This window comes from Desmodus rotundus, chromosome 1 (assembly GCF_022682495.2).
Source record: "Desmodus rotundus isolate HL8 chromosome 1, HLdesRot8A.1, whole genome shotgun sequence".
Classification (NCBI taxonomy): domain Eukaryota; kingdom Metazoa; phylum Chordata; class Mammalia; order Chiroptera; family Phyllostomidae; genus Desmodus; species Desmodus rotundus.
In genome coordinates this window covers 16,695,568-16,709,814 of record NC_071387.1, presented here as the reverse complement: position 1 = coordinate 16,709,814, position 14,247 = coordinate 16,695,568, and the positions used below count along the sequence as shown (strand labels likewise).

Below are 14,247 nucleotides of genomic sequence, written 5' to 3'. Positions count from 1 at the left end.
CCACACTCAAACCCCACACCTGGTTATCCCCCCTCCCTGTGGACGGGGGGTTATCCCCCCATCCCAGCAAATGGCAATACCATCCCATCCAGCTGTACGAGCCAGAAACCTGGGAGGCGTCCTTGCCATCTGCCTCCCCCTCACTCCCAGAATCCTGTCACCATGACCTCCTATAGCTGTCAAACTCACCTACTGCTCTGCAGTCCAGCACCACCACCTTTGCCCAAGACAACACCCTCTCTCACCTGGGAGCACTGCTGTAGCTACCGAATCCTCTCCTCAATCCTCGCCCTCACCCACCATCCGAACACTCATCAGTATCTTCCTGTTGTTCCCAGGATAGAGCGGAACCTTTAATATGGTCCTGAGACCCCTGCCTCCGGCCTCCATTAGCGCTCCTGGTCCATCTCTCTCTGGGGTCCCCCTCAGTCTCTCCCGGCTCTCGTCACACCACATCCTCTCCTGCCACAGGGCCTCTGCACATGCCAGTCCCTCTGCCAGGGTCCTTTTTACCTCCCTTGGCCTAGTTGCCTCCTATTTGTCCTTCAGACATTAGCTCAGCCTTGACAAGAAGTCTTCTTGCACCTCCCTCACTAGGTTGATTCTCCCTTAATACGTTTTCAGAAGACCGAATACCTTTATTTTGAAATACTTATCACAGCATCAGTTTTCCACTTACTTATGTGATTGTATCATTAATATTCCACCCCCCCCGACTAGACTGAGTTCCATGAGCATAAGGATACTCAATACTTGTTAACTGAATGGAAAGAAAAGAAAGGGAGGGAGGGAGGGCAATAAGGTAGGCAAAGTTCCCAGAAAATGGGTAGTCATTGTAATTATTACATAGTAGGTGCTCAAGAACTATTCATTCATCTGTCCACCCAGCCACTCACCCATCCATTACCCACCCACCCATTCATCCATTCACCTATCCATCATCCACGGAGTCGATGTTTATTGAGCACCTATTCTGTCCTAGATCCTATGTAAGTCTTTGGGATAGACCCAAAGCTTTATCAGACACAGCCTGCCCACTGCCAAGCACAGACTCTCTGCTCTGGCCAGACACACCTTTGTCATTAACCTGTGTATCATCCTCTGCTCTTCCCCTATGCTCTCTCCCCTACCCTTGGAATCTATATCCTCCAACTCCTTAAAATCTTCTTCAGCAAGTCTCTCTTGTTTACAGCCGCATGCTTGGAGTCCAGAGAGGTTAAGCATCTTGGCCAAAGACCACACAGTGGTTCCTGGCAGGCCCGGACCTGACACCCAGGTCCCAGCCATGTAGGCGAGTCAGTGTCTACTCCTGGGGTTCATGTAGTGAGATGAAGGGAGGGGGCTTTGGAGCCAGGGAGCCCTGGGTTCAATCCTGGCCCGTCTGATCCTTCACTGGGGGCCATGGGCAAGTAGCAGACCTCTCTGGCAGTCCTTACTGAGACCAGAGGCTAGTCCCTCCCACCTGGCAGAGGGTGTTGAGGAGGGAAGGAGACAGGTCCCAGGCTCTGCCTAGCCCTGCCCCAGGCACACAGCAAGGGTACAGGACATGGCAGCAGCTGTTACATCATAGCAGGGGTTACCATGTGACCTCAGGAAGAGATGCCTCTGCCCTTTTCTCCCAGGGCACCCCAGTCACCGTTCCCTGAGAGAGAGCTCACAGCGGCTCCTCTTAGCTCTGGGCAGATCCAGCATGAGGAACTTTGAGTCACGGCACAAAAAATCCACTACCAGCCTAATGGCGCCTCTACCCCCAGGCAGGCCTGCAGATTCGCAGAACCCTAAGACGGGGTGTTTCTTTCTTACTCTGAGTGCACCAGGCACCCCGCATCAAGCTCTTCCCATCCCCAATGGCATCCTGACTCCCATCTCACAGATGGGGAGACCAAGACCCAGAGAGAAGGGGCTTCCCAAGTAGCAAGTTAGTCTAAGTTGGTCTCAGTGCACAGGGAACAGTTATTTTAGAAAACGGGGGATGCCCACATTCCCATTGCTAAGTGGGATTTTACGAAGTCTTAACAATGGCATAATCCCTGGACCAGGCAATTTCCGTGACGAAGGTTATTATCAAATCGAGTGTGCAAAGATGTGCTAACGACCTCCACCTCTGCGTCGTTTATAACAGCAAAAACTAGAGACTACCTAAATGCACAGCACGAGGGGAATGGCCCAGCGAACTTCAGAATGTCCACGCCATGGAATTCCTCGTCGGGCATTAGGAGTGACTTGTGGAAGAATATCTGCTGAGCTGGGAAATTGTCGGTGTCGATTAAGTTACCAAAAAGCAGGTTACAATATAGTTTGTACAACACTGTTCCACAGTCATATTACTGTTGTATGTACACTTATGGAAGAGTTATCTGGATATGTCATTTTTCGTTTTTCCTCTGTTTGCTGATACTTCTGCAATAAACAGTATTACCTATGTAATTTAAATCTTTAACATTTTTAAATTATAGACTTCATAGAATTTTTAAAATTTTTCTGAAATTCCCTCCCACTCCTGGCCTCTGGCCAGAAGATAGGATGTTTGGGGACTCCAGGGTGAGGTTGGGAGAGGAAGTCTCACCTTCTTCTGCGGACTGTCCTGAGTCGGAAGCCTGGTGCCCATCGGGCTGTGGCTCCAAGTGCCACTCCAGGGGCTGCAGGTGCTGCTGGGCCAGGCGGAAGTCCTCGAGGAGCTCGGGGCTGGTGGAGGTGGGGAGGGGCCCTTCTTCTTCCCAGCTGTGTGGCACGCTCCCAACAGCATCCTTTTCCTCCTCAGCCCAGGCCCAGCGCCGCCGCCGGGGTCCCTTCCCCAGGCAGGGCTCGGCCCAGCGGACCTCCGTCCCCGAGCTGGCCATGGGGCCTGGTCTGAGCTTCACCTGGGCCACCCCATCTTCAGGAGATGGAGCTGCCACTACAGGCCTCAGTCACCGCCGGCTCCTCTCAGCAGCAGCCATCCTGCCTGAGGCCTGCTGGGGACACAATCAGGGGATGGCATTAGTCCTGGAGTCCCCCCCTTTCTTCTGAATAAGACGTTACCAGCAGGCACCTTGGAAGTAGTCAGCCTCGGTTCAGCTCCTGGCTCCATCCGCTTGAAGCTGTGTGACCATGGGCAGGCTGGGATAATAATTCCTCTTTCCCTCAAGAGTTGTGTAAAATGACCTGAGATACAGGATAAGGGGCCCAGTGGCCAGCACCCTGGAGGGTGTGGGACACGTGCTAGCTATTGTTACTGGGTGCCGGGCTCAGTGCATGGGCGGCGGGCACAGGCCAGAGCCTGGGGGCGGGGAGGAGGGCAGGGGTCCCATGCAGGCCTAGGAAGTCAGGGAAGGCCCTGTTTAGAAGCTGCTTCTTCTTCTGGGAACCTTTCCTGTCCACCCCCCGACCGCCCCCACCGTAAGAATTCAAATCAGGAGTAGGGGGATGGTGCAAAGAGCATTCCAGGACCCAAAATAATTGAAAACAGGTACTGAGTCAAACACATGCACACACACACTAGTGGCAGCTCTGCCCATCACGCAGCCCAAACGTCCATCAGCGATGATTAAAAACAATTTGTGGTATAAACATACAATGCTATACTAACCAGCAGAAAGAGGAATGAAGCGCCGACATATACTGCAGTACGGAGGGACCTGGAAACAGTCTGCTGTGTGAAAGATGCCAGGCACACAAGGTCATGTACAGTGTGTGTGTCCCGACACAAAACACCCAGAACAGGTACATGCATGGGAGAGAAAGCAGCCTGGGGGTTATCAGGGGCTGGGGGGCAGGCGCCTGGGGAGTGACTACTTAAGGGGCACAGGTTTTTGGGGGGCTGATGAAGACCTTTTGGAACCAGAGAGAGGTGGTGGTTGCATGACACTGAATATACCACAAGCCACTGAACTGTTCGCTTTAAAATGGTTAAATTTTTGTTATGTATCACCTCAATTTTTAAGAAAGCATTCCAGGCAGGGGGCCGGAGATTACAAAGGCCGAGAGGCGGGAGGGGTGACTGGTAGTGGTTTCCTGAAGGCTGTGGTATTGGGGGTTGGGCCTGTGAAGGCAGAGAGTGTGGGCAAGGAGAGGTGGTGGCCAGAGCCAGGAGGGCCTCTCAGGTCCTGCTCTGGCCTTTGAAGAGCACCCCAGACCCAGGAGAGCACATGGAGGTATGGCTTAGAAGCTCCTCGGTGGCTGCTCAGAAAGAATGAAGCAGAAGTGTGGTTGTGGAGGATGGGGAGTCAGTATGCTTGGCTCTTCCCCACCTGCCTTCTTTCCTTCTTTTTCCTTCTTTCTCTCCTCATCTCCTCTTGACTCCTTTCCCTGCCCTCCTGGTAAGGCTAACACTCCTCAGGCACCACCTCTGTGCCAAGCACCACACAGAGTCCTGGAAACACAGAGCTGAACCCTGGCCAGGTAGCTCAGTTGGTAAGAGCATCATCCCAATACGATACACCAAGATTGCAGGTTTGATTCCCAGTCCAGGTACATACAAGAATCAACCAATGAATGCATAAGTAAGTGGAACAACAAATAAAAGTTTAGAAACACAGGGTTGACAGCAGCAAGGAGCTTGGCAAGGCCTCCAGGCCTCGCTCTACAGGTGGGCAAACGGAGGCCCAGCCACACATCAGCCAGGACAAGGCTGGGATGAAAGGTCACCATGCACTGGGAACAATTGAGTATAAATAACTCCAGGCCTCCCAGGACAAATAGGTCTGTGTTTGTTTCTGCAGCCTCGTGAGCACTTGGGTCTTGGTGAGAGTCTGCTTTGTACAGTTGAGAAAAGTCAGCAGGCAACTATTTCTGGAGAGAAAGCTCCCCAGGGAATGTGCAGCCTGAGAAAGGCTGCAGCCTTCTCAAGCGCTGGGGTCGGGACAGGGAATGACCATCTCTCTCTCGGGCTGCCACCCCTGCTCCTCGGGACAGGAGCGCCAGGGTCTCACTGTCTCCCTGCCTCAATCTCCCTCTCTCCCCGAGAATGTCCTCCAGACGGCCGCACTACATATGCTCTCCCTTCTCTTCCCAGCCTGGGCCAGAAGCTTTACCTGTATGTTCTCAAACAGTGAGTGGGTCACAGGAAAACTATTTTTCAGATGAGAAAATTGAAGCTCAACATGGAAGAGTAACTGGGCCAAGATCACTCAGCTGCTCAGGGACAGAAGATTTGGAACTGTTTTGGCCCAGTGGTCTCCCCCGGAAGTCTTTTACAATCACACAATGCATCAGTAAAGACGTATTTGCTTGCATATCCACTATATGGGGTGAGGCAAAAGTAGGTTTACAGTTGTGAGTATGTAAAACGGTTTATTCTTGTATTACTTATTTTCCATATGAACAACTGTAAACCTACTTTTGCCCCACTCTGTATATTCCTTATACACATGTGTTCTCATGCCAATACACTACATGTATTAAAAAAATATTTCAAAAATAAATTTTAAAAAAGGTGCAGTAGAAAATAAATATTTTAAAGAGACATTCTAATCTTTTTTCTCCTACTCTCTGGGGGGCCTATACCCCTCCTGGAAATTCCTGCCACTGGGCCTTAAAGTTGACTGCTTTTAAGAATCCTCTAAGAATGGCCCTGGCTGGTGTGGCTCAGTGGATTGATTGCCTGCCTGTGAACCAAAAGGTTGCTGGTTCGATTCCCAGTCAGGGCACATGCCTGGCTTTCAGGCCAGGTCCCCAGTGAGGGGTGCACAAGAAGCAACCACACATTGATGTTTCTCTCCCTCTCTTTCTCCTTCCCTTCCCCTCTCTCTAAAAATAAAAAAAATATTTAAAAAGAATCCTCTAAGAATGCAGACTCCTAGGTCGACCCAAAGAGAGCCAAACTTGGTGGTCCTGTGGGTAGGGCCCAGGAATCTGCATTTGAACCAGCACCCTGAGCAAGTCCGGCCCTCTAGGCTGACTAGACCTTCCCACTGCTGCTCTTATGGCAGGTGTAACGGGTGCTGAGAGCTGTTGCTCTTCTATTTCTGAAACCTCTGCCCAAGGAAGGGGCTGGGGAGGAGTGTGGTTTTTTGACTTTTTAAAGGGCTTTTTTCTAGCCATGCCACAGAGCAGCCTGCCCAATCACAGAAGCCTCTGGGGCACAAAGAGGAACATCCTGTCTCCTGGGATGACTCAGTCAGCTCAGAAATCTCGCTGTGACCAGGGGAGGCCGCGCGTCAGAGGCAGCTGCGGTCACTAGCTGAGCTTTGCACAGGCGCCCCAGGCCCCGAAACCTGCGAGCCTCTCCCTGTGATTCTCTCCCAAGTTGGGACTCCATGTCCCATGTGAGTCCCAGCCCTCAGTGCCATGGAGCTCAGGACAGGCCAGCCAGCGGATCAGTCAGTCAGCAACACACATGAGCACCGGCCACATGCCAACTTCAGGCTGGACGAGGACACGGGCTAGTGGGCTACTGTGAGAGAAAAGCGGGCTGGATGTCGGAGACCAGGTTCCTGGCCTGGGGCTGCTGCTGCACAGTGACCCACTGGGCTAGTGCGCCCCACCGTATGGTGGACAAGATGTCACGTGCTCCCGCCACAGCCACGTGGTGTCTCCCTGCGAGAGCGGGCTGGGAGGCAGCTAAATTAACTTTGGGGTCCCTGGTTGTCATCAGCTTTGGAGAGCAGCAGCCTTGGGATTGCTAAACCCCCTTCTGGGACCCCATTTCATAGTAACAAAGATATAGATTGAGCAAATTAACGTTTATAAGTGAACTTTTAAAAAAATGTATGACCTCCACCCTGGCTGAGTAGCTCAGTTGGTTAGAGCATTGTCACAATACACCAACGTTGCAGGTTCGATCCCTGGCCAGCGTACATGCAAGAATCAACCAATGAATGTATAAACAAGTGGGACAACAAATTGATGTTTCTTTCTCTCTAAAAATCAATAAATAAAATTTTAAAAAAATATGACCTCCTACTGTTTGCCAAGCTAGACTCAGAAATGAGTACAGCAATAAGTAAAAGCATTCCAAATGAAGGTGGGACAGGGGACAGTACAGAGGAGTAACTGAAGAAGTATTAAGTTGACAAAGAGGATTTGGGGGAAGAAGAGGTAGGAAGGGCATTCTAGGCAGAGGGAACAGCATAGACAAAGGCACAGAGGTCTGAAAGTACAAACAGAACTTGATGGAAAGCTATGGGCCGAGGTCCTTGAATGGCAGCCAAAGGCAGGCTTGTTCTGGTCAGCCTCCATGAGCTGGGGCCTGAATGCAGGAAAGTCCCATTAGCACGAAGTTCCCTCAAGGGCTGAGCTGCTGGGCACCGGGTCCCTGCCAGCCCTGGAGAAACTAACCCCACAAGGAAGCACCAATCTCTACCCCCTTCCTTCTCCCTCCCCCCCACTACCCCTGCCCCTGGTTCTCTCAAGGGTGTATGAAACCCTTGTGGTTTCTCTCTCCATTTCCCAAGGGGGTCAGCCACCCCCACTCAGACGCTTCTCTGCCCCCTCAGCCGCTCCCAACCTGAGGTGTTTCCCTTTATGTCGCCATCTCCCTGGTTCTCCTCTGCCACCCGCAGCCATGCAGCCCGCCTCTACCTCCCCATGCCTTCTGAAGCTCCTTCCCATCTAGCCAGGGCTGACCTGGATGCCGCCCCCTGCCCTGCCCCTGACCCTGACATCTCCCAGATGCAAAATGGAGCGAAAGAGAGGTGGCCGGCTCTCACAAGACCTCACAGCCAGGAAGTGCGGCCCGGTCTGATTCAAACCCAGGGCCTGAGTCTCTGAAACCAAGTCCATCACACTTGGGGGGTAGTGGGGCAGGAGCAAGGGGAAGGAAGGTCCCCTATATCAAGTGGCTGCGCTCCTCCAAAAAGGCTGGGCTGTTGGGGTCCGAGCCCCAAACTTGGCCTCTGTCTCTGACCAGCTGGCAGGGCACAGACCTGTTGTCCTCAAGGGGTTCCTGCCAGCTGCATAGAAATGACACCCATGGGGAAGCATCAGGCACCCCCCACTCTGCATGTACCCCCTCCAGCCGCCGGCTCTCCCCAGCAGCAGCGGAGGCCCTGGAGAAAGAGGGAAGGCGCGCTGGCTGATGCGAACTCCAGTCCCCCAGTCTGAAGAGCTGGGTTGGGTCTGCTGGACCATCCTTAGCTCCTCTCCGTGCCCTTACTTGCCAGAAGGGGCCACTCTCTCAAGGGGACCCTCTATTGCCTCCTGGCCAGCTCCTCATTCGTACATTATGTCTGAGGCCTCTTGGCAGCCCAGGGGACTGACTCGCCCTGTGCAGATGAGGATACTCCACAGAGAGGGACCAGCGCTTGTCCAAGTTCACAGAGACCAGAGTCAGAGCTCGGACTAGAATCCAGCATCTCGAGGCTTGAGGAAATCCCCCTAAAGTCCACCCTTGCCCGGGTGTGGGGGCCGGGCTCCCTTCAGCAGGGAGAGAAGTCACACAGCTGTCGCAGCAGCTGCAACTTCCTGGCTGGGCTGGGCTGGTCCAGCCTCCCTGGACTGTCCCAGAGAGTCTGTGACTGGCCCGTCCAGAGGGAAGGCGGCCTCCCTGCCCTCCTCCACTCCCTTACCTCTCTCGGGTTTCACCATCCTGCTGGCCCCAGCTCAGAGGACCTGCCTGTGAGGTCTTTGTTCCAAACCTGGGGAGCCCCCTGCCTCCATGGCGCCCTGGCCCGCCTCCAGGCCGCTCTGCCAGCCCAAGCTGCTGCTCACAGACAAGCATCGCTCCCCACCTCTCCCCGCCCCTGCTGCGGCTGAGGCCGCCTTGCCTAGGCAGGAAGCGCCCAGCCTGGTTTCCTACAAGTGTTTGTCAGAAGGAGGGGGTTTGTCTGAGTGCGGAGTGAGAGTGAGCAGGAGGAGCTTAACCCCTTGCAGGCCCTCTGCCGTCTGTTCTGCCCAGGAAAGAACTCACGGAAACTCCCCATGTCAGGGCTTGGGACCATCACAGCCAAAATATAGACTAAGGAGACTAAAGCCCAGAGAAGGTCAGAGCCTTGGTCAAGGTCACTCAGCATGCAGAGCCTGGAAGGAGGCCTCCAGCAGCTTCAACACTCTAGGAGCTTTTTCCATAGCGCCAAGGTTCCCTCTCTCACTAGGCCTCAGTGCCCATCTATACAATGGAAGCTCAGACTGGATGCTTGCTAGGTACCCTTCCAGCTCTGATTCTCCATCCTATCTGCCAATATGCAGCACAACATCCCAGAGAGGCTGCAATGATTCCTGCCATCCCACCCACTGTCCTTACCCCGAGCAGGGCCTATAGCTATAGTAGGATTTTCTAGGCAGTTCGGAGGTAGGGAACTAGCCGACTAGGTGAATTTCCCCTCTTGTTCCCAGGGCTCATCAAGGGGCAAACTGCCTTACCCCAAGCCGCCTCCTTCCATTCATTCATCTGACAGGTACTTACTGAGCATATTGTGTGCTGGGTGCTTTTCAAGGTGCTGGAAATAAGGCAGAGCACAAGACAGGCCAAGCCCTGGCTCCGTTAGTAGAGGCACAGACAACAAACACACACAGAAAGAGAGAGAGAGAGAGAGAGAGAGAGAGGATAGAGAGAGAGAGAGAGAGAGAGAGAGAGAGAGAGAGGTGAACAGGACGGAGAGGATAGGATGGAGCCATGATCCACATCCCAGGCTGCTTTTGGTAATACTGATGCCTGTGACTCGCCCAGACCAACAGAATCAGTTTCTGGGCATCAGAGACTTTAAAGTGTCTCAGGTGACCGGGATGTGTGCATGGTAGAGGATCCATGGGTCAGAGAGTAACAGGCTGGGGACGAGGGTATGGAGATGGCCAGGAAGGTCTCTGTGAGAAGGTGACATTCCATCAAGGGACTGAAAGGAAGAAAGGGGGTGGAAGTAAGCCATGAGAAGGGCTGGCGGCAGAGCATTCTGGAAGGGCAAGTGCAGTGGGTAAGGTGAGAACCAACTGGGCTTTCCCTGGAAAGAGCAAGGCCAAGGGGGAGAGAGGCAGGAGCCAGGGTGGGGGCTGGCTCAGCACCACGTGTATGTGGCTCCAGCTCTGGCCCTGCTCAGGAAATAAAAAGAAAAGAGAAAAAATTTGGTCTTGATTATGTCCAAAAACCCCATCAGGTAATTCTGAGAAGCAGCCAGGTTTGGGAACCACCAGTGTGGAAAGAGAAATGAATCTTAGAGTTAATGAAGACCTGGGTTCAAATCTCTTGCTAGCTCTGTGACCTTTGAGTCTTCATCTCTCTACACCTCGGTTTCTCCATTCTGTAAACAAAGATAAGAGTAGCCACCCTACAGGGCAGCTGCCCAGATCCAATGAGGTAATACCTGCAAAGCGCAGAGCCAGGGGCCGGAAACGTGAGTGAATGAATGAGTAAATGAATGAATGAACTTTCCCCAGGTCAGCCGTGCATATCTGGCAAAGCCAGGCTGGAACCAGGTGTCCTCATCCCAGTTACCACCCCACTCGTGCCCCCTTCCCTGCCTTTATCCACATCTGGGTGGTGGAGCTCTAACCACAGCTCCTAGCCTGACATGGAGCACAGCCAACCCTCAAGAGAACCCCTCCCTGCCGGCTCTGGTGACCATGTGAGCCATTGTGTGAAGGGCGGGCTCCCCTGACACCCTGTCACTCACTCACTCTCCCTCCCTGGTCATTAACCCCAGCAGCACTGCTATCAACGCCAGGTGGCTACCACCACGACACGCCCTGTAGCCTGGCCGCTGCTCTAGCCTCTTCTCCCTCTATACACCCCGGCTGGGTGGCTCCTGCCACACGGGCTCCTTGCAGTTCCTGCGACAAATGAGCTGTGCTTCCACTCCCCGCCCTCCTTGGGGTTAGAAGTTAAGTTGCCCTGACTGGCATGGCTCAGTGGGTTGGGCATCGTCCCATGAACCAAAAGGTTGCTGGTTCAATTCCCTGTCAAGGCACAAGCCTGGGTTTTGGGCCAGGTCCCTGGTTGGGGGCGTGTGAGAGGCAACTGATCAACGTTTCTGTCACACATCGCTGTTTCTCTCCCTCTCTCTTCCTCCCTTCACCTCTGTCTAAAAATAAAGTAAAATCTTAAAAAAAAAAAAGTCCATCTCTGACAATGGGGAGATCTGTGAAGCGCTCACCATTACATCCCCATGCCCAGCAACAAAAGTGCAGTGATGGATGATGGCTCAGCTACCGAGTCTAGCCGGCGGCCCAACCCTGGCTTGTAACCGTCAAAACAACCCGTTGAGGCAGGTGGGTAAACGGAGGTCCAGAGAAGTCAAGCCACTTGCCTGGGGTCACAAAGCTGGTGAGTGCCAGCAGAGATTCAAACACACAAAGACCCAACTCTCCATGACCACACTTGGTGCTCACACTGTTGCAGCCTCTGGAGACAATGAATAACCTGGGCTTGATAAAGTCGGGACTGGAGCTCATCGCCACCTAATTGCAATTCCCGTGTTCTGACTTTAGAACGAGGCTCTGGTGGTGCTGCAGAGCCTTTGTGTTTTCCACTGTGCTTTCTCATCCTTCGTAACGCAAGATGTTGGAGAATAGCTTTGGGAAGTGGGCAAGACAGGAGTATGATTCCATTGTACTTGTGTAGGTGAGGCAACTGGGGCCCAGAGATGGGGAAGAGATTAGTTCTTGGTCACCCAACAACAACGACAAAAAAACCCTTTGCCCCCCGCTGATAGGGCTTGGGTACTTTCACCAGAAGCGTGCCTGCCTGTGGCTGCGTCTGCACACGCCTATCAGTCCTCATCATAGGAGCCCAGCAAGCCCTCGGCCATTTGTTCCCTCCAGCTCCTGGGTTGAGATGCTCTAACTCTGCCATTTCTTACCTACTCCCCCACAGTCCTCCTACTCTGCCATCTCCTCCTTCCTCAATCATTCTTGAGCCTCCCTAAGTGCCTGGCACATTAGCCAGACTGGAAGGGGAGTACAAGCCTTCTGGAGCAGCCCAGGACACAGCCCAGGACCGGGATGGGTGGTACTTGCTGATGTGATGAGCCCTGCCTAGACAGTCAGTCACTCCGTCACACAAAGTCCTAAGGCCCAGGAGGTACAGTGGGGTCTCAGTCATCCTGGGGAAAACCAGGGGAAGGCAACTTCAGGAGCCCTGGGAGTGGAAGGTTGTGTTATTTCATTCTTGACCCCTCCTTGGGCCCCCAACTTCTCCCATTTTCCTGAGAAAGAAAGGAACACACACCCTAAGGTCACCTAAGGTAACCCACTCCTTCCTGCCCAGGCTGCTGAGTTTACTCCCGTAGTGCAAATCCATAGGGAGTCTGGGGCTGAGAGGAGGCAGGTGAGGATTTCCGGAGTGAACCAAGGAGGATGGATGGGAGCCTGGCTTGGGAAGTAGAGACCCAAGTTCAAGCCTGGGTGACACTGGACAAGTGCCTTCCCTTCCCTCGGGGCTTAATGAGATGATCAGAAATGACCACCCAGCACTAAATCTCCTGTGTTCTTTGATTCCACTTGCCCACAGAGGCTGTGCATATGGGAGGCTACAGGGCACAAGGGTTGGGGCACATGGGCTTCTTAGGTAGTCAGAGACCTCCAGGGTCTCTCTTGAAAGCTGTGTGGTCTTGGGCAAATTGCTTAACCTCTCTGAACCCCAGATTCCTTATCTATAAAATGGGGATAATACTGACTTTATAGCATCCTTGGGATGGTAAATGAGACCACGTGCCTAAGGTCCTGGCCCAGGGCCTGGCTGGCACAGAGCTCGCACATAAATGACTTTGGCTGTCTTCGTGAAACGCCCAGATGGCTGGCTCCCTGCAGGGCTGGGTTTCATTCTCCTGGCTCTGGAGCTTCCCCCACATCAGCCACAGCTCTAGTTCTGGGTCCGATATACAAACAGGGAGAGCCAGCCCTCCCAAGTGGAGAGAAATGCTGCTACCCCCGTGTGACCCTCTCCCTGTGGTCCCCAAACCAGTTCTGGGAGTCACTGACCCAGCTAGGAACTGTGTCCCCACCCTGAATACTTAGAGGAGGAAATGGGCCTTTCTCAGCCAGCTGAAACATGGGCTAAGAGGAGCGTGTGGCATATGGAGGAAAAGACCCACATACACACTCCCAAATTCATGTTCTGCGAAGAGTCAAACAAAAACGTGTGCATGGGCCAGAAATGCACTGCTAACAGCAAAACTTCGTTGAGCACCTATTATGCAAAGGCCTTTCCATGGATTAGGAACTCACTGTCTAACCCTCATTCTAATCCAAGGAGGTAGGAACTACGATGCCCATTTCACAGCAGGGGGCCTGGGTTTGAACCAAGCTGTCTGAATCCAGACTGTAAATCGTAATCACTTTGCAACTGAACCTTGCGGGAGATGAACACGCTGGAAACAACCGCAACATCCAAAAATGAGGGATCACTAAATTAAATTATAATATTTCCACTCAAAGAAATATTATGCAGCTATGATAGTCATAGTGTAGAATATGAAACGATGTAAAAAAAGTGATATGTTAAGTGAACAAGCCAGTTATAATATATCTAGTTTGAGTCCATTAAAGAAGAAAGCAGTAAAATGTGGAAGAATGGAAGGAGGAAAGGAAAGAGGAAGGAAAGGCAGGGAAAAGGGAAAAAAGAGACAGGTGCCCCAAAATGTTTTTAATAATTATTACTAGGCAGTAGAACTGAGAAAAGTTTACTCTTTTTCCTTATGTGTCTTTTCTAAAACTAACAGTGGACCTAAAAAATAAGAGTAAAATGAGCATTTACTATTTTGAATGACAAAAGCCACCACCACATACCTCTGTAGTGCTTCCTTCTGATGGGACCTTGGGCACGCCCTCCTCGGTCTCTCTGCCTACGCAAGCTGGCGGCTGGGCCCCGTGAGGCCCTTTGCAGCTCTGACCTTCTGTAACTCACATCCCACACCTTCTCTCTTCCTCTTTTTAAACTCTGATACTATGTGTTCTTTCCTGCACATACCGCCGTTACACAACACATAGGAGTATGTGAAAATCACAATAGGGAAAGGAAGCAATCCCAGCCTCAGTCCCTCAGCATTGTAGGGCACGGCATGCGTTGTCTGACTGGAAGCTCAGAACCAGGCATTTAACAGATGAGGAAAGGCACAGAGAAGTTACATAAGTTGCTTCAAATCACACAGCGCATTAGGGGCAGAATTGGATCAGCACCCACAAGTAAATTGTTACCCTCCAAATGAATCCCTGATATTGAGAGGCTGAGTGCATCCTCCTGGACACTGGTGTCCTTCCTGGTCCTTGGTCCTTGGCTGTGTGGTTCCAAGGTTGCAAAAGACCAACAGATGGGCATCCCACTTTGGCCTTAATCACGGCCCCTCCCCCAGAATAGGTTCAGCCTCAGGGTAGGGTCAGTGGAGATAGAATGCTGGCTAG

At 52.5% G+C, this 14,247-nt stretch overlaps 1 protein-coding gene across 4 annotated transcripts in view; it reads right to left on the bottom strand.

Moving 5' to 3' along the window:
• AKNA (AT-hook transcription factor) overlaps positions 1-14,247 on the bottom strand; it is a 52,033-nt gene that overhangs the window by 34,610 nt on the left and 3,176 nt on the right. The window contains exons 1-2 of one of the 4 annotated variants that reach the window (XM_053921370.2): positions 8,487-8,687; positions 2,567-2,954 (exon numbers count right to left, since the gene is read on the bottom strand). In XM_053921370.2, the coding sequence (XP_053777345.1) occupies positions 2,567-2,840 (274 nt within the window). In that variant the 5' untranslated portion in view covers positions 2,841-2,954; positions 8,487-8,687. Of the gene's footprint in view, positions 1-2,566; positions 2,955-8,486; positions 8,688-14,247 lie in introns of those variants that run through there. The other 3 variants (XM_053921375.2, XM_053921378.2, XM_053921381.2) reach the window with 3 other exon arrangements.